This window comes from Macrotis lagotis, chromosome 2 (genome assembly GCF_037893015.1).
Source record: "Macrotis lagotis isolate mMagLag1 chromosome 2, bilby.v1.9.chrom.fasta, whole genome shotgun sequence".
Taxonomy (NCBI): domain Eukaryota; kingdom Metazoa; phylum Chordata; class Mammalia; order Peramelemorphia; family Peramelidae; genus Macrotis; species Macrotis lagotis.
The window spans coordinates 213702640-213721474 of NC_133659.1; the positions used below are offsets into that span (position 1 = coordinate 213702640).

Below are 18835 nucleotides of genomic sequence, written 5' to 3' on the forward strand. Positions count from 1 at the left end.
GTTCTTTTTTTTTAATTTATTTTTTATTTTTTATTCTCATTTTGTACAAATGTTTTTCTTTACATTAATAAAATATACTTGTTTACAAGTAAACAAAATACCCCTCCCCCCATGAATATAGATAGACTTGCTTGGGCAAAAAAGTAAAGGGGGGAGAAAAAAATTAAAATTAAAAAAATAATAGTAATAATTGTAGGTATTGCCAGGTGGCGCAATGGACGAAGCACCAGCCCTGGAGCCACCAGCACCCAAGTCCATATCCAGCCTCGTAAACCCAATAATCATCCAGCCATGTGACATGCAAGCCACCCGATCCCCACTGCCCTGCAAAAACCAAAAAGAAGGGAAAAAAAAGACCCAAAATAAAATAAAATAGTAATAATAGTAGGGGTGGCTGGGTGGCAGACAGAGCACTGGCCCTTGAGCCAGGAGCACCTGGGTCCGAATCCGGCCCCAGACACCCAATGATCACCCTGCTATGTGGCCCCAAGCAGGCCACCCAGCCCCACTTGCCCTGCACCCTCCCCCAAATAATAATAACAAAAAATGTGTTTCAGTCTTTGTTCCAACACCATCAACTCTGTCATGAGTGGATCACATTCTTTATGATAAGTCTATCACAAAAGTTCCTTCCATATTTTTCCAACATTGCCATTGCTGATCGCAACTCCCTCCTTTCTTATTTCTCCACTACCATGTACTATATTTTCTCTCTCCTTTCACTCTGACTCTGCTGTAGGGTTGCTGAGTGGCACAGCAGACAGATCCCTGGTCCTGGGGCCAAGAAGCCCTGAGCCCCCATACCACCCCTTAGGCCCAGAATGCACCTGGCCCTATGGTCCTGGGCAGGCCATCCAATCCCAGCCCCTTGCAAGAAGTAAAAAAAGAAAATGTGTTATATCTGACCACTGTCCCCCCATGGTCCATCCTCTCCTCCTTTATTCACATCCCCACCCCTTCCCCCTGCTCCCCCACTCCTTACTCCAGTTGTCTATACCCCATTGAGTATATTTGCTGTTTCCTCTCCTAGCCATCTCTGATGAGAGCAAAGCTTCCCTCATTCCCCCTTGCCTCCCCCCTTCCATATTATTGCAATAGCTCATTGTAATAAAACAAATCTTATTATGTGAAATATTTTGGACTATTCCCCCTCTCCTTTTTCTTTCTCCCAATCCATGTCCCTTTTTTTTCTTATTGACTCCATTTTTACACCATATTTTATCTTCGAATTCAGCTTTCTCCTGTGCTTCAACTATAAAAGCTCCCTCTACCTGCTCTGTTATCTGAGATGGTTCATATAAATATTATCAGTATCATTTTTCTATCCATGCAGTTCATCCTCATTAAGTCCCTCATATTTCCCCCCTCTCCTCCAATCTCCATGCTTCACCTGAGTCCTGTATCTGAAGATCAAACCTTCTGTTCAGCTCTGGCCATTCCAAAAGGAACCTTTGAAATTCCCCTGGTTCACTGAAAGTCCATCTTTTTCCCTGGAAGAGGACATTCAGCCTTGCTGGGTAGTTAATTCTTGGCTGCATTCTAAGCTCTTTTGCCTTCCGGTATATTGTATTCCATGCCCTATGAGCTTCCAATGTAGCTGCTGCTAAGTCCTGTGTGATCCTGACTGCAGCTCCACGATATTTGAACTGTGTCCTTCTGGCTGCTTGTAATATTTTCTCTTTGACTTGGGAGTTCTGGAACTTGGCTATAATATTCCTGGAGGTTGGTTTTTTGGGATCTCTTTCTCGGGGGGATCGGAGAGAGAAGTTCTTAATCAATAAAAGATCAGTCCCTGTCCAGCCTATTGAAAGCTCACTGTCCATGTAGACTCACTGTATATGTCTATCCTGGTATCCTAATGAGCAAATATACTCTATTCCTTTGGTTCAGAATGCCCTGCTTAGCATTACAAATAACAGCCTTTTGTTTGTTCTCTTTACATTATGAGTTCTAGGCATTTTACTCCTGTGTTCCCTGTTTTTGCTATTCCTTTCTGGGTTGACCAGATGAGAAAATGCAGGGAAATGTTAAAAAAAGACCAACCTGGTTACATAGGTGAAAAATCTCTAAACATTATATTACTTAATGTTTTCAAGTGTATATCTTTCAGGACTGGGCTCTAATGGTTCAGTTCTTCTTCCCTCCTTGCCATTTGTAGAAATAATTTGTCCTGCATATTTATTTTGCTTTCATAGGAAAGCATTTGATTATGTGCTGCTTTATAAACAAAATTTGGTTTTAGAAAGGATCTTAGAAATCATTTAATACAATTCTCTTGTTTAAGAGATGAGTAAATAGGAATTCAGAAAGGTTAAATGTACCCAAGGGTCATACATGTTGTTCTAGAAGATCCTGGAGCAGTTTTCAGATTTTCTCTTTATATACTGTTGAGCCTGAGAGACATTTGTAGAGAATAGGAGATAATTATGCTTAAGTAACAGGATTTTTTTAAATTTCTACTTTTAGGCTTGTTTTCTGATCTAGAGACCCATTCAAATTTGGGGGTTATTTCTTATGGAGTTTCCATGACAACTTTGGAAGATGTATTCCTTAAGCTGGAAGTTGAAGCAGAAATTGATCAAGCTGGTAAAAAGCCTTACCTTCTCTGACAACTCAGAACCAGAAATTCAATTCAGTTTAACAAACATTAAGCACCTACTATGTGCAAGATATTGTGCTAAGCACTGGGGATAGAAAGACAAAAATGAAACAATTCCTGTCCTCAGAGAGCTTGCATTCTGCTGGGGGTGGGGAATACAACATGTGCACAGATAAGTAAATGTAAAGTAATTGTGGGAGGGCTAACAATTGGGGCATCAGGAAAGGCTTCAGTTAGGAAATGACAGGTAAGCTGTATTTTGAAACAAAGTGAGGGATTCTGAGAAGTGGAGGTGAGGAGTTAGTCCTGCATGAATATCATTTATTAAAATATGGCTTTGCCATTTTATATTTTGATAGGTATATGATAGTAGATGATATAGGATATGTTTGCATGATCCATCTCCCTATGCCTATTACTTCTTTAGGAAGACTAAACTTAGTGCATCTTCTATTTATACTCAACATATTTGCAACTAGAAAGTCTTGAAAAGACCTAATTTTATTTAGGGTATTAAATGATAGATTTATTTCCTAGGACTATTCAGTCTCAATCTACCCTAGGACTATTCAGTCTCAATCTATGTGTTTATTTGGCAGGAATGTATAGATTGGTTCTTTATTTGAGAGATAAAAAGGTTGCTAGTTTGCTCATATCTTAAAATTTTTAGTTGCATTTTACAATAAAAAAGGTATTGTGTTAGTCTTTGGTTTTAAAATATCTCTACTTTGTTGTTCAGTTTAATAATAGATGGTTAAAAGATATTTAATAATTTCACTTTTTAACTAAAGCACTTATGTAATCATTTTATATATATATATATATATATATAAATAAAACTTTGAGGTGTCATTAACATTCTTGGATTCGGGACTGCTGAAAATAAAAAGATACCAGAAATAATTTTTTTTTTTTGGTGCACATTAAATACAGGAAACTTCACTTTGGAGAGGATACCACTCAGCATTAATAAATTTTTATTTATTTGTTTTTCTGTTGGGTATATAGATTATAGTATATTTAGCCAACAACAATCAGAGGAAGAAACAGATTCAAAATCTTTTGATGAAATGGAGCAAAGTCTGCTCATACTCTCTGAAACCAAAACATCCACAGTGAGCACTATGGCCCTTTGGAAACAGCAAGTGTGTACGATAACAAAGCTTCATTTTCTTACTCTGAAACGTGAAAGTAAATCATTGAGATCTGTGTAAGTATAATCATTCCTTCTGCCTGAATTTAGTTTTCTCTTTTAAAAGAGATATGCACTGAGTTTATCTTCACTTTTTTAAAATGGTAAATGGGGGCGGCTAGGTGGTGTAGTGGATGAAGCAGCGGCCTTGGAGTCAGGAGTACCTGGGTTCAAATCCGGCTTCAGACACTTAATAATTACCTAGCTGTGTGGCCTTGGGCAAGCCACTTAACCCCATTTGCCTTGCAAAAAATAAAATAAAAATGGTAAATGATTCATTTAATTTTGATAGCCTAAAATTGATGCTGGTACATATTACTAGAGATGAACAAAATACTACTATACTTACAGTTACTTCAGTAACTGTAAATCATTTCATCTGTAAAATGAAGGGATCATACTTCAAGGTACCTTCAATTCAAAATTTTGTGCCTCAAGTATTGTTTTCATCATCATAATTTACATTTGTATAGCTCTCTCACCTCTTTCAAAATGTTTACACACTTTTTATTTTATTTGATCTTCACAATAGTTTTTGTGTTAAATAAAGAAGTTAACATTATCCCTATTTGATAGAAAAGTAACGGCCCAGCTAGTAGCATAGGAAAAAAATGCCATACTTGGAAGTCTTAAATTAACAAGTCTTTTTTTTTTTAAAGGTTGCTCCTGCTTTTAATTTTTGTTGCTGTTCAAGTTTTCATGTTTTTGGTTCATCATTATTTTAAGAATACTGTTGCTCCCATCAAACTTACTCCAGACTTATATTTTTTGAAACCTGGAGAGAAAGCTCACAAATACAAAACAGGTCTTCTTCTTCAGAACTCAACTGGTAAGATTTGAGATTCAGATAGATTATTGAAATATTCTGAGGTGAAAGTTTGAAATAAACAAATATAAATAATTTAAGATGAAGTTAAATAATCTTGTTATTAATGAAGAATGATATAAATATAAGTATGACAGTTTATCTCATGTAAACATTATTAAAATTATTTAATAATTCCAGTATATTTTCTATCATTATAATAAATTTGCCTTCATATACAGTAATGCTTGAATTATCTAATTTTTTTATAAAGCCCCAATTTTTTAAGTAATTGATATTTTGGCACAAAATCTTTAAAATTAACTCTTTATGGAAGTTTTCATGCTATGTATTAGGTGTTTTCTTTTTTAAAACAATATATGAGGAATGCAGTTTAATGTTCTCTTAATGACTCAGGACCAATATTAATACTTCTGAATATTGTCTCGGGTTGTATTACACATATTGGACTATGTATTCTTGCTTTCTCTTGTAACATAATTGGTGTACTTCTTTGCCACACTGTTAAGACTGTTAAGTTTATTTTAAAATAATTTATTTTTGTCTTCTCCATTGTCAGAAGCCTTTGCTGACTGGTTGGCTCTATTGCTAATTTTAATGTTTCTCATGCTTTTGACTTATGGTACTCTCCTTTTTTCCCTATGTTTTGTTATTCTCCAAAACTCCACTCATTTCCTCTGTTGTTTATTTAATTTTTAAAAAAAAAAACCTTGAATTACTAGACAGGTGAAAGACTAACTAGAAAAATAATATCATTTCTAGTTTTTTTCAGAATTTTTTTTATCAATGGAGAAGATTTATTAAATTGTTTGTTTCATTTTTTGGACCTTGACATGCCTCCCATCAAATAATGAAGATACTTCTACTTTTAAGGAACAAAGTATTTCCATTTTGTTTGGTCTTTGAGTTTTCTGATGTTTAATTATTCTCAGCTATTCTGGTTGCTGCTCAGTGCATAGAGAGATATTTTGTGTAACTGTTAGATAAGTATACTTTTATCTGCTTATCTATTTGTTTATTAATTTTCTTATTTAAATTTTTGATTCAGGACCATTATAGTTTTGGTGCTTTCAGAAAATTAAGGTATTACTATTCTTTATTTAAAAAATTATGAAAATACTGTAAAAGTCTGATTTCTTAACATTGTGCTTCCTCTCTCCCACTCCATGCCTGAGGAATGCACCTCTCAATCATGTGCACAACCTTCCTAAAGCAAAACTGATAACAGTAAACTTTTTTATTCATGTTATTAAAGAGAAGCATTTTCTTTTTTGAAAAGATCTTGTCTGCTCTTCCTAAAATAGAATGTAGCAAAATTTCATTTATGGTTATACAGTCCAAAATTGAGCAGTTAGATCAAATGGTATACACACAATTTTGATAGCTAAATTAATATGCCACAGATAACAGAAAGTAGGTGTTGTGGTTTATTATAATATTAAGAATTCTTCACTTCTCAGTTTGTGTTTTTCGTTCCCTAATAAAGACATGATTGATTAATGGCAAAAAGAAAGCTAATTTGAAAGATCTTGCATTGTCAGGAGACATGTATGCAAATAAACCCTTTTTTTTTAAAAAAAAGGATAATTTTGGGCAATAGATAGTACTCAGACAATCATGATAAGCCTTATGTCATTAGTAGTTTGAGCTTGACATCAACCTTGAATGGAGATAGAGATTTGAAGAGATAGAGGTGTGAAGAGCATCTGCAAAGAAACAGGAGAGGTAATGTTATCAGAAATAGCAGTCCGATTTTGTAAGCTCCCAGAATGTGTGAGAGATAGTAATGGAGGCTACATCTAGAAAGACTGGTTGGAATTGTGAAGTGTTAGTGGAATTGTTAAATTGTAAAGAGTTTTAACTGTTAGAGAGGAGCCAGAATTTTATTCTAAAGGTAGTAGTAAATTTCTCAAACAAAGGAGTGACATATATCAAAAGAGAATTTAAAAAAGATATTATTTATTAAGGCTTTATTGTGATGTTAAATGGTACAGTTTTTCTCTTTCTGTCTTTGATAGCTAGCACATGGCATAGTTAATATTATAATTTTCAAACATTTTTCTGGGGTTTCTAGGTAGCACAGTGGATAGAGCACCAGCCCTGGAGTCAGGAGTACCTGAGTTCAAATCTGGTCTCTGACACTTAATAATTACCTAGCCGTGTGGTCTTGGGCAAGCCACTTAACCCCATTTGCCTTGTAAAAACAAAACAAAAGCTAAAAAATATTTTCTGTACTAGAAAGAACTCTAAAATTTTTCAAACTGCAAGCCTACTTGCTTTCTGTCACACTTTTCACCATTGTCATTTGAGAGCTTGAGCATTGACCATAACCTTTTAACTCTGCTACTTGGAGAACATGTTTATATTTAGATCATCTGTGATTATAACTACAAATATCAAAAATGTTTCTTTCTTGATAGGAATTTTAATTTTAAGAAAACTTTGATTTTTGTGAGTAAATTATTATGCTTCTGGTGCTAATTTAACTTGCCTAATACAGCTCAGAAGATATTTATGTGCTATTTATTATGTTTACTGTTTTCAGGACACAAAAATGAAAATGATACAGTCATTTCTGCTTTGGAGCTAACAATTATAGTTATAATTAAAACTAAGAACAAAAGAGAGGTTCTAAATTATAAGAGGAACTCTAGCTAATTATAACAGACTTCGCAGAAGTGTAGCCTTGAAGGAAGAAAATATTTTAGCTGATAGACATGGGGATGGGGAGGGAAATAATTTAGTCATCAAGATAACCTAACTAAAAGTATTAAAGCAGAGACAAGGCAAGATTGAAGGATGGTAAGTGGTTCATTTTGTGTGGAATATAGAATGTTTGAAATAAAGCTAGAAAGTTAGGTTTGAGTCAGACTGTACAGGGTTAGAATGTCATTCTAAAACACTATTTGCTCCATTCAGTAAGTGAAGGGAAGCCAATAAAGTCAATAGAAGTTTTTTGAGAAAGGAAATGGTAGTATGAAGTATATTTAGGTAGATTCTTTTAGCAACAATATAAAGTATGAATTGGAGTGAAGAGAGAGAGAACAGAGAGAGAATAGTTCAGGTTAAGAAAATATGAACTCATTTTGTTGTTAATCTGAGTAGTAGACTCTGATTTTGGGGATATTATCCTTTCTGGGCTTCAGTTTTCTCATCAGTGCAATGGGGGAAGGAAGGTTGTACTAGATGACTTCTAAGATCCCTTGTAGCTCTAAATTTATAATCCAGTGGTCCTAAGATCAACAGACTTGCTAAATTATTGATAGCCTTAGATTGAATTATGATTTAGAGAATGAGGGAAGAGATAAGAAGTGTGACAACAAGGTGTAAAGAACCTGGGTGATAGGGAATATTATTGAAAGAAATGGAAAAGATAAGAATAGGGATAAGTTTTTATGATAAAGGTGATGAGTTAAGTTTTGAACATGAAAAAGGTGATGGATGACTTAATTGAGTTGATAATTAAACAGCCAGGTGGAGATGATCAATACATATTTGGAATTTATAGAATGCAGTACAGTGGGAATTGGAGGGGTGAGCATATTAAATTTAAAAGTCTTCTGTACAGATATAATTGAAACCATAGGGGAGTGTACAGAGTCATGAAAAGGCAAAATTCTTGAAATTTTTAGTTAAAAAAAGAACAAAAATAACTTGTCAGATGGTGTAATTATTTTCTCATCTGAAGTAACTTATTGCATTGGTATTTTTTTAATTCTTTTATGCCAGACACTGATATTGATGACCTCCTTAATTTCTTCACGAGTCAGAACATCCTGGTGAATTTGTTAAATGTCAGTGACTATGTATCTGCTGCTCCTCACAGTGCAGCTTTAAATGTAATGCATTCAGGAAAGGTAAGAGAAATATATGTAGATAATGTAGTATATATACATACATCTATATGTACCTTTATATGTATTTTGTTGCTAAATCTTAGCTTATCTAATGTATATTTCCACGGAATGATAAAAGACCAGAATTATGTAGCAACTAGTCACCAGCCAATTGGATGTGGTCATTAAAAAAGAATTTTAGTTTTGAAAATATAGAAATATTAAGCTGAGTATATTTCTTCTTAATGTGGGCTAGATACAGTAATTGCATGTACTTAATAGATATGTATTTTTTAGAAAAGCCTTCAAATTCATTGCTTGAGATTCTCTCTTCAGTGTTGCACTATTTTTAGTATCAGTCAGGAAATTATAAATACTAAGGCCAGGAGCTATCAATCTATCTTAAGAAATAATTGGAGAATCAAAAGAAAGATGTGTAAAATATAATAATAGTTACAAAGCAGCATATTAGTAGCCATAAAATATAAAATCAAATACATTGTAGTAGTTTTTCTCTTTTGTTGTAAGACTACATGTTTATAGCTTTTTAATAGTAACATGATTTATTCTCTAATATCAATAACAGTAAAATACAAAATCAGTGACACTCTACTAATTATTTTTATCCTTTGTTGTAGGATTATATGTTTGTAACTGTTTTCAATAGTACTATGATTTATTCTCTACCAGTACTGATGAATGTTATTAGCAATTCTATTCTTTATCATTTAAATATGACAGAAAATATCCAGATTTGGAGCACACCATTCTTTCAAGTAAGTTGACTGCAGATTCTAAGCAAATAAGTAACATTAGAAATCACAGAATGAATGTTAAAACAGGGGGGTCAAAAGATGCTTAATATCAGAGTCAGTGCTTGAAAGTTCTAATTTGCAGCTTCAAGTGAATTTTCAATATTCTATCTTCATTTTTCAATAAATATCTTTCAACTTGGGTATGTAGTGATGTCCTACTCTGATGGCTTTGTATATAACTTCTGGTCTTAGAAATAATTTTCAAGATAAATTGATTTTTATAATCAACACAATAGTCTGACTCTTATGTAGGGTGTCCCCCCCCTTTTTTTTTGTTCTGAACCTGTGATTTCATCAATATGGGAAATTCTTAAGTGTGGAAACTTACTCCACTAATATCTATCAACAAATGGTCAGTAAGTCTTAAAATATTGCCTGGGGCACTGAACATTTAAGTTTCTTGTACTTATTTTCTCAGTGAAGTCACCAGAACTAACTCAAAAATCTTTGGAAAAGGGATGGCTGGGTGGTGCAGTGGATAGAGCACCAGCCCTGGAGTCAGGAGTACCTGAGTTCAAATCCAGCCTCAGACACTTAATAATTGCCTAGCTGTGTGGCCTTGGGCAAGCCACTTAACCCCATTGTCTTGCAAAAAAACCTAAAAAAAATCTTTGGAAAAGAGATTCCACAAAATAATTTTAATATTCCATTCTGATATTTCTCAATGCAGGGGTTCTGATTATCTGAATAATCATTTTCCCAATCCTCACAATTAAAAGATTGTGTTTTTGTTTACCTTTTTTTTTTATTTCATGTATGGAATTTCTGGTGGGGAAAAAAAATATCTACTACCCTTGCAGATCTGTAACTGTTAAAAATCTTAGAGATTTTCCTGGAACACTGAGTTAAATGATTTGCCCAGGGTCAAACAACTAGTAGGTATCAGCCTAGACTCGAACCTAGATTTTTGACTCTGTGGCCATCTTTTCCTGTTATGTTATGTTGCCTCTCTACAAAGCTTCAGAAAGAAAAACAAATTAAAAAAGAAAGTAATTAAAGGGGTGTGTGTGTGTGTGTGTGTGTGTGTGTGTGTGTGTACATATATATATACACACACACATATATATATATATATATATATATATATATATATATATACATACACACACACACACACACACACATATATATATATATATCTTCCTTCAATTACACTGGCATCAGTTCCTAGACTTCATGTTAATGCCTTTGCTGTTCCTTTTCTGTTGGTCCGTCTCTTCCTTCTTTGTCAGTTTCTACTCCAAAAAAGAATTATTTGATTATCAAAGGATTCAGGATAACCCTTGGGAAAACTGAAGAAACTCTCAAATATTTTTGCTACCATGACTTTATTTTTAAATTAATTTTTAATTAATAATAATTTACAAAAATTTGCTTTCCCTTCTCTCCTCCAAAATAAGGGGGGTAACAAATAAACAGTTAAACAAAACAAATTCCTGCAATAGCCATACCCCCAAATATATATATATATATATATATATTATTCTTCATCTTGAGTTCATCACCTCTTTTTAGGAGATGAGTAGCATGCTTCTTCATTGATCTGATTGTAATAGTAGATTATCAGTTGATCAGATTTTTTAAAGTCTTTTAGAGCTGTTTGTCTTAAAATATTTTTGTTATATATCATTGTTTTCATGACGGCTCACTTCTTGAGGATTTTCTAGGTAAATCATTGTGCCAACTACAAAGATTGATAGCTTTGTTTCCTTGTTGCCTATTTTTATTTTTTTGGTTTCTTTTTTTTTAATTATTGCTATAGCTAGTCTTTCTAATCCAATGTTATATAATAATGATGATACTAGACATCCTTGCTTCACCCTTAATCTTATTGGGAAGGCTTCTAGTTTATCCAGATTACAGATAATGTTTGCTTTTGGTTATAGATAGATACTATTTGTCATTTTAGATAGGTTCCATTGATTTCTATGCTTTCTCCTGTTTTTAGAAGGAATCAGAGGTAATCTCCTTCCTGTAATTTCATTTAAAAGTTTTGCATTGGTATCATAATGGAAATTGGGCTATAGTTTTCTTTCTCTTGTGTTGCGTCAAAACCATATTTTGTCATAAAAGGAATTTTGTAGGACTTCTTCTTTACTTATGTTTTCAAATAGTTTTTATAGTATTGGAATTAATTGTTCCTTAAATGTTTGGTAAAATTCACTTGTGAATCCATCTGATCCTAGTAATTTATTTTAAAGAATTCATTTATAGTTTATTCAATTTATTTTTGTACAATAGGGTCATTTAAGTTATCTTATTTACTCTTTCAATCTGAGCAATTTATATTTTTGTAAATATTCATCCATTTCGCTTAGATTATCAGTACATTTCTTGATAAGAACTAATTGCTTTAAGGGCAGCTAGATGCTTTAATTTATCTTCATTGGTGCTAAATTAATGCTCTTCATTTTTTATATTCTTTTTTAAAATCAAAATAGCTGATATATTTTATTAATTTTCCCCCCTTTAAACTAATTACTACTTTTATTAGTTCAATGGGCTTTTTTCTTTCAATTTTATTAATCTACTTTGATTTTCAGATTTTCCATTTTGGTGTTAATTGGGAATTCAGAATTTTTCTTTCTTAGCTTTGAATGATTTTTTTATTTTTTAGTTGTGTGATCAATTTATTGACCTGTTTTTTTCTCCTTTATTGATTTTGTGATTAAAGATAGATATTTTTCCCCTAAGTACTGCTTTGATTGCATTCCACAAATTTTGGTATGTTGTTTCATTATTGTCATTTTCTTTAATAAAATTGTTCTTTCTATTATTTGTTTTTTAACCCACTCATTTTTAATCTGTGCTTCCATAACCCTTTATTGAATATAATTTTATTTCATTATGGTCTGACATGTATGTATTTAATATTTCTGCATTTGTTTGAAGTTTTTATTCCTTATACATGGTCAATTTTTGTAAAGGTACCATGTACAGTTGAAGAAAAGGTATATTCCTTTCTATTTAATTGCATTTTCTACAAAGGTCTATCATATTTAACTTTTCTAAAATTCTGTTCAACTCCTTAACTTCTTTCTTATTATGTTTAGTTATATCTAACTAAAAGCAGGAAATTGAGAACTGCTACCAATATAGTTTTATTCCTCTTATAACTCATTTAATTTTTCCTTTAAGAATTTGCATTCTAGGGCAGAGCCAAGATGGCAACAAGAAAGGATCCAGTCTTAAGCGCTCTCTCATAAAACTCATAAGCTAAGGACTCTAACTAAACTTTCGAGACAGAACCCACAGAGGGACCCAATAAGGCAGTTCTCCTACTCAAGGTAACCTGGAAAAGAGCAGAAAGGCCTTGCTCCTGGGGTCAGAGGGGCAGCCTGCCAGAGGGGTGGCCCGCCAGAGCGAAAGAACTTCAGCCTCCCAGAGGCAGCCCCAGGGCGCTGGGAGCCACAGCTTACAGCAGTGGCAGAGTCTCTTGAGCTACACCCTGGTGAGCAACAGGCACAAAGTAGGGGAACAGCGGGGGGACCTCTGCCAGAGCGAGCACATGGAGCCCAGCCCTCAGGGCACACAGCAAGCAACATGGCCAGCACAGCCAAGATCCAGGAACAGAAGCAGGCAGAGCAGGAACCCCCAGGGCATGAGCCCATTGGACCTAGGGAGGGGGAGTAAAGAGAGAGAGAGACTGCTGAGCTCTGCCCCTGGAACAGGAGTCTGGAGCTCTGACCACAATCTGATCTTGATCATAGTCTAGGCCCCTCCATAGAACAGCAGGGGCCCCCTCTACCTCAGCCCTGTGGCAGAGGGGGGCACATATGGTCATTCACAGATCAGGTGGGAGGACAGAGCCTCACATACTGAGACCCTTGTGGGAGTGTTCCAAAAGCTCAGGAAGCACCCCCAAAACAAGCTAAGGCTGGGAAAATGAGCAAGCAGAGAAAAAAGAGGAACACCATTGAGAAATATTTTGCAAATGAGCCCAAGAAGGATCAAAATACTCAGTCTGAAGATGAAGAAGCACAAGCTCCTGCATCTAAAGACTCCAAGAAAAACAGAAATTGGGATCAGGCTATGACAGAGCTCAAAAAAGACTTTGAAAATCAAATGGGGGAGTTAGAAGAAAAACTGGGAAAAGAAATGAGAGAGATGTGGGGGAAATACATGAAAATGAAGTCAGCAGCCTAGTCAAGGAAATCCAAAAACAAGCCGAAGAAAATAGCATGCTAAAAACCAGCTTAGGTCAAATGGATAAAGCAGTTCAATGGAGGAGGAGAAGAATGCTTTAAAAAGCAAAATTGGCCAGATGGAAAAAGAGATAAGAAAACTCTCTGAGGAGAACAAATCCTTCAGACAAAGAATGGAATTCAGGGAGATTGATGAATTTACCAGAAATCAGGAATCAATACTTCAAAACCAAAAAAATGAAAAATTAGAAGAAAATGTGAAATATCTCATTGAAAAAAACAACTGATATGGAAAACAGACTTAGGAAAGATAATTTAAAAATTATTGGAATACCTGAAAGTCATGATCAGGAAAAGAGCCTTAACATCATTTTCAGAGAATTACTATAGGAAAATTGCCCTGATATTCTAGAAACAGAGGGAAAATAGAAATGGAGAGAATCCAACGATCCCCTTGAGAAAGAGATCCCAAAAAACCAACCCCTAGGAATATTATAGCCAAGTTCCAGAACTCCCAAGTCAAAGAGAAAATATTACAAGCAGCTAGAAGGACAGAGTTCAAATATTGTGGAGCTGCAGTCAGGATCACACAGGACTTAGCAGCAACTACATTGGAAGCTCGTAGGGCTTGGAATATAATATATTGGAAGGCAAAAGAGCTTAGAATGCAGCCAAGAATCAACTACCCAGCAAGGCTGAATGTCCTCTTGCAGGGAAAAAGATGGACTTTCAGTGAACCAGGGGAATTTCAAATGTTCCTTTTGGAATGGCCAGAGCTGAACAAAAGGTTTGATCTTCAGATACAGGATTCAGGTGAAGCACAGAGATTGGAGGAGAAGGGTAAAATATGAGGGACTTAATGATGATGAACTGCATGTATTCCTGTATAGAAAAATGGCACTGATAATACTCATATGTATCTTCTCAGTTAATAGAGCAGGTAGAGGGAGCTTTTATAGTTGAAGCACAGGAGAAAGCTGAATTCAAAGATAAAACATGGTGTAAAAATGGAGTCAGTAGAAAAAAGGGAGATGTAATGGGACAAAGAAAAAGGAGAGGGGGAATAGGCCAAGAGATTTCATATAATAAGATTTTTCTTTATTACAATGAGGTATTGCAATGATATGGAAGGGGGGAAGGCAAGGGGAATGAGGGAATCTTTGCTCTCATCAGAGGTAGTTAGTAGAGGAAACAGCATATATACTCAATGGGGTATAGACATCTGGAGTAAGAAGGAGAGGGGGGGACGGGGGAAGGGTGGGGATGTGAATGAAGGAGGAGAATGGACCATGGGGGGAGAGTGGTCAGATACAACACATTTTCTTTTTTTTTTACTTCTTTCAAGGGGCTGGGATTGAATGACCTGTCCGGGACCATAGGGCTAGGTGGATGCTGGGCCTAAGGGGTGGTATGGTGGCTCAGGGCCTCTTGGTCCCAGAGCCAGGGATTTGTCTGCTGCACCACTGAGCTACCCTACAGCAGAGTCAGAGTGAAAGGAGAGAGAAAATATAGTACATGGTAGTGGAGAAATATGAAAGGAGGGAGTTGGGATCAGCAGTGTCAATGGTGGAAAAATATGGAAGTAACTTTTGCGATGGACTTATCATAAAGAATGTGATCCACCTGCAACAGAGTTGTTGGTGTTGGAGCAAAGACTCAAGCACATTTTTTATTATTATTATTTTGGGGGGGAGTGCAGGGCAAATGGGCCTGGGTGGCCTGCCTGGGGCTTCATAGCAGGGTGACCATTGGTTGTCTGAGGCCAGATTTGGACCCAGGTGCTCCTGGCTCAAGGGCCAATGCTTTTTCTGCCACCCAGCCACCCCTACTATTATTGCTATTTTATTCTATGTCTTTTTTTTCTTGGTTTTTGCAGGGCAGTGGGGTTCGGGTGGCTTGCATGTCACACGGCTGGGTGATTGTTGGATGTACAGGGCTGGATGTGGGCTCAGGTGCTCGTGGCTCCAGGGCTGGTGCTCCATCCATTGCACCACCTGGCCATACGTACAATTATTACTATTATTTTTTTATTTTAATTTTTTTCTCTCCCTTTTACTTTATTGCTCAAGCAAGTCTATATTTATGGGTGGGAGAATATTTTTATTAATGTAAAAAACATTTATACAAAATGAGAATAAATATTAAATAAAAAAGATTGAAAAAGAATTTGCATTCTAAATCATTTGGTGCACATACGTTAAATATTGATGTCACTTCATTGTCTATGGTGCCTTTTAGCAAGATGTAGCTTCCCTGCTTATGTCTTTTAATGAAGTGTTGTTTTTTGAGACATTATTGTTCCCCTTGCCCTTTTTTTAACTTCAACTGAGGCATTCTGCCCCAACGTTTTGTTTTAACTCTATATTTCTAGTGTGTTTCTTGTTTGATCTTGTTTGATTCTGGTTCCTAATCCATTCTATTGCCTGCTTCCATTTTATGGATCAGTTCTTGCCATTCATAGGTATAATAACTAACTGTGGGTTTCCCTCCATCTGATTTTTCTGTTTATTTTTCTTTTTATTCTGTCCCGCTTCTGAAGGTTGTTCCGAACATACTACATTCCTTTATTGACCTCTCTTACCTCTCCCTTCATTTCTCTTATTCCCTTCCCATCTTATTTCCCCTTTGGATAAGACAGATTTTCAAATTTCCAGAAAAGCTGGAAAGATTTACAGAAAGAACTAATGATGAGTGAAGTTGAAAAGAACCAAGAAAATATGATATATGTTAACAAGCAACATTGTATGATGATCAATTATGGTAGACATATTACCTCTCACCAGCTCAGTGAGCAAAGACATTTATAAAAGTCTTGTGATAGAAAAAAAAAACATTTGCATCCCGCTATATTCTCTTTTTAAAATTGGTTTTATATGTTTTTCTTTCTCATCGTTTTTTCCTCTTATGTTCGGATTCTTCTTTCACAACATGACTAATATAGAAATATGTTAAACATGATTGTACATATATAACCTATATTAGATTACTCTCTGACATAGGAAGGGTGAAGGGAAGGGAGGGAGATACATGGATTCTGTACCAGCCTCTACTTCTATCTCACAGATCTCTTCTTGATACCTTGTATATTAACTTGGTGTGGAAGAATGTCTCACCCAGGACATATGTTGCCTGTACTGCTCTAGAATTAATTTTGAGGCATTATTTTAAGATTGTTTGGAAGAGAGTTTTGGGAGAGCTCACCTGTTGGGCCTTATTTATTCAACCATTTTGGCTTCACCCCTTAGATCAAAGCTTTTTTTTTTCCCCCCAGGATTCAGCCTCCTAATTTTCTTTCCACCAGGTCCTATTTTAATCTATATTTTATGTGTTTCCTTAGAGCTTTTAATACTTAAAAAAATTTAATGGTATGGTATCAAATTACTTTGTATTCTACCCCTTTTTTTCTTTTAGGATATTACTGACATAGTTTTTAGAATTGAACTATATTTTCAAGCGGCTTTGCTTGGAATCATTGTAACTGCAATGCCACCCTACTTTGCCATGGAAAATGCAGAAAATCATAAGGTAATGTAAATACTTTTTAAAAAATGAATTTATATTCATAGTTTGCATACAACATAAAAAGGTGAATTTCTAAAAGTAAATTTGGAAACAACTTTTGCATTTTAAAATTTCTTTGACCAAAAATTTTAAACCATTATTTTCTTTTACTATTTAAGTCTTTAGTATATTTTAAATTAATCTTTTATACCTAGCTTTTCAAGAACATTTGTGTTTCATTAGTCAAGATAAAATATTTTTTTTTCTTTGGAAATTTTAAATTTGTTAACTAGATTTGTCACATTATTTGTGTTATAGAGAGTTGTCTGGGACACTGGGAAGTTAAGTGATTTTTATCTCTGGCCTTAGGTATGAGTTCATCATGTCCAAAACTGAACAGCACCATCATTAAAAAATTCTCACTGACCCTATTGTTTTCAAGCTGTCATCCTATACCTCCTTTCCTTTTCACAACCAAACTCCTAGAAATAACTGTCTTGATTTGTTGCCTTCCTCCATTTTTTCCTTTCACTCATTTCTCAACCTCTTGAAATGTGGCTTCTGACTTCATCAGTCAAGTAAGACTCTTATCTCTAGAGTTCCTACTGATTTGTTAATTGTAAGTCCTATGATGTTTTCTTTTCTTTTCTTTCCTTTTCTCTTTTTGATTTTTTACAAGGCAGTGGGCTAAATGACTTGCCCACAGTCACACAGTTTAGTAAGTACTGAGTGTCTAAGGCTAGATTTGAACTCAGGTCCTCCTGACAGGACTGGTGCTCTATGCACTGCATCACATAGCTGCCCCCACTTATGACCTTTTCTTAATCTTTACTTTTCTAGACTTGAAATCTTGACCAAAACCCAGATGAAAAATTAGATTCAAAGATAGTATATATTGTAATACTTATAGTTTTTCTGCACTTTCAGATTATTATTTTTTGCTTATTTTTCACCAGTTTGGGCCTGAATTACCCCATATTTATCTTAGTTTCACTCTCTTCCAACTTTTGTTCTGATTGATATAAACAGAACTATTACAGTGACTCTTGTAATTGTTCACTCTTCTTTTTCTTAGCCTCAGCGACTATATTCTACCATTTGAATGCTATTGCTCACCCTTTCCTACATACACTTTTAAAAATTTTCCTGAAGTTGCTCTCTGTGATTCATCTCCTATTTGTATGATTACTACTCCTCAGCATCCTTTAATGGGTCATTATTTATATCTAGCCCCACAACTGAAGGTAATCCTTACTGTGACTCCTTGGTATCTAAATTGTTTCTTTCTGGCTGCTTGTAAGATTTTCTCTTTTATGTGATAGTTCTGGAATTTGTTCACCATATTCCTTGGTATTTTCATTTTGGGATCCCTTTCCAGAGGGGATTGGTGTGTTCTTTCAATAACTCTTTTGCCCTCTGGTTCCATGATATCAGGGCAGTTTTCCATTACTAAATCCCGAAATAGTAAGTTCAAACTTTTTTTCTCTTCAGTGTTTTCAGGAAGGCCTATAATTCTCAGGTTGTCTGTCCCTTCTTGATGTATTCTTGAAGTCAGTGGTTTTGCTGATGAGGTATTTTATATTCTATTTTTTTCAATTTTTTGGTTTTGTTTAACAGATTCTTGTTGTCTCATGAAGTCATTAGTTTCCACAGATTCCATTATTATTATTATTATTATTATTATTATTATTATTATTATAATTATTGTTCATTTATTTATTTTAGGCAATGGTAATGACTTGCCAAGACTACATAGCTAGGCAATTATTAAATATCTGAGGCCAGATTTGAACTCAGGTCCTCCTGACTCCAGAGCTGGTGCTCTATCCACTGCACCACTTAGCTGCCACTCCATTCTTTTTTTTTTAGAGAATAATTTTCTGTTCAGTTCTATTTTTGAAGGAGCTTTTCATTTGCCCAA

The 18835-nt window shown here is 34.9% G+C and overlaps 1 protein-coding gene across 3 annotated transcripts in view; it reads left to right on the plus strand.

The window, feature by feature from the left end:
• The window catches only part of ABCA5 (ATP binding cassette subfamily A member 5), a 137619-nt gene that overhangs the window by 85317 nt on the left and 33467 nt on the right, over positions 1-18835 (plus strand). For all 3 annotated transcript variants that reach the window (XM_074224697.1, XM_074224698.1, XM_074224699.1), the window contains 6 exons: positions 2467-2586; positions 3608-3809; positions 4451-4620; positions 8347-8474; positions 9092-9229; positions 16825-16938. In XM_074224697.1, coding sequence (XP_074080798.1) covers positions 2467-2586; positions 3608-3809; positions 4451-4620; positions 8347-8474; positions 9092-9229; positions 16825-16938 — 872 coding nt within the window. The remainder of the gene's footprint in view (positions 1-2466; positions 2587-3607; positions 3810-4450; positions 4621-8346; positions 8475-9091; positions 9230-16824; positions 16939-18835) is intronic.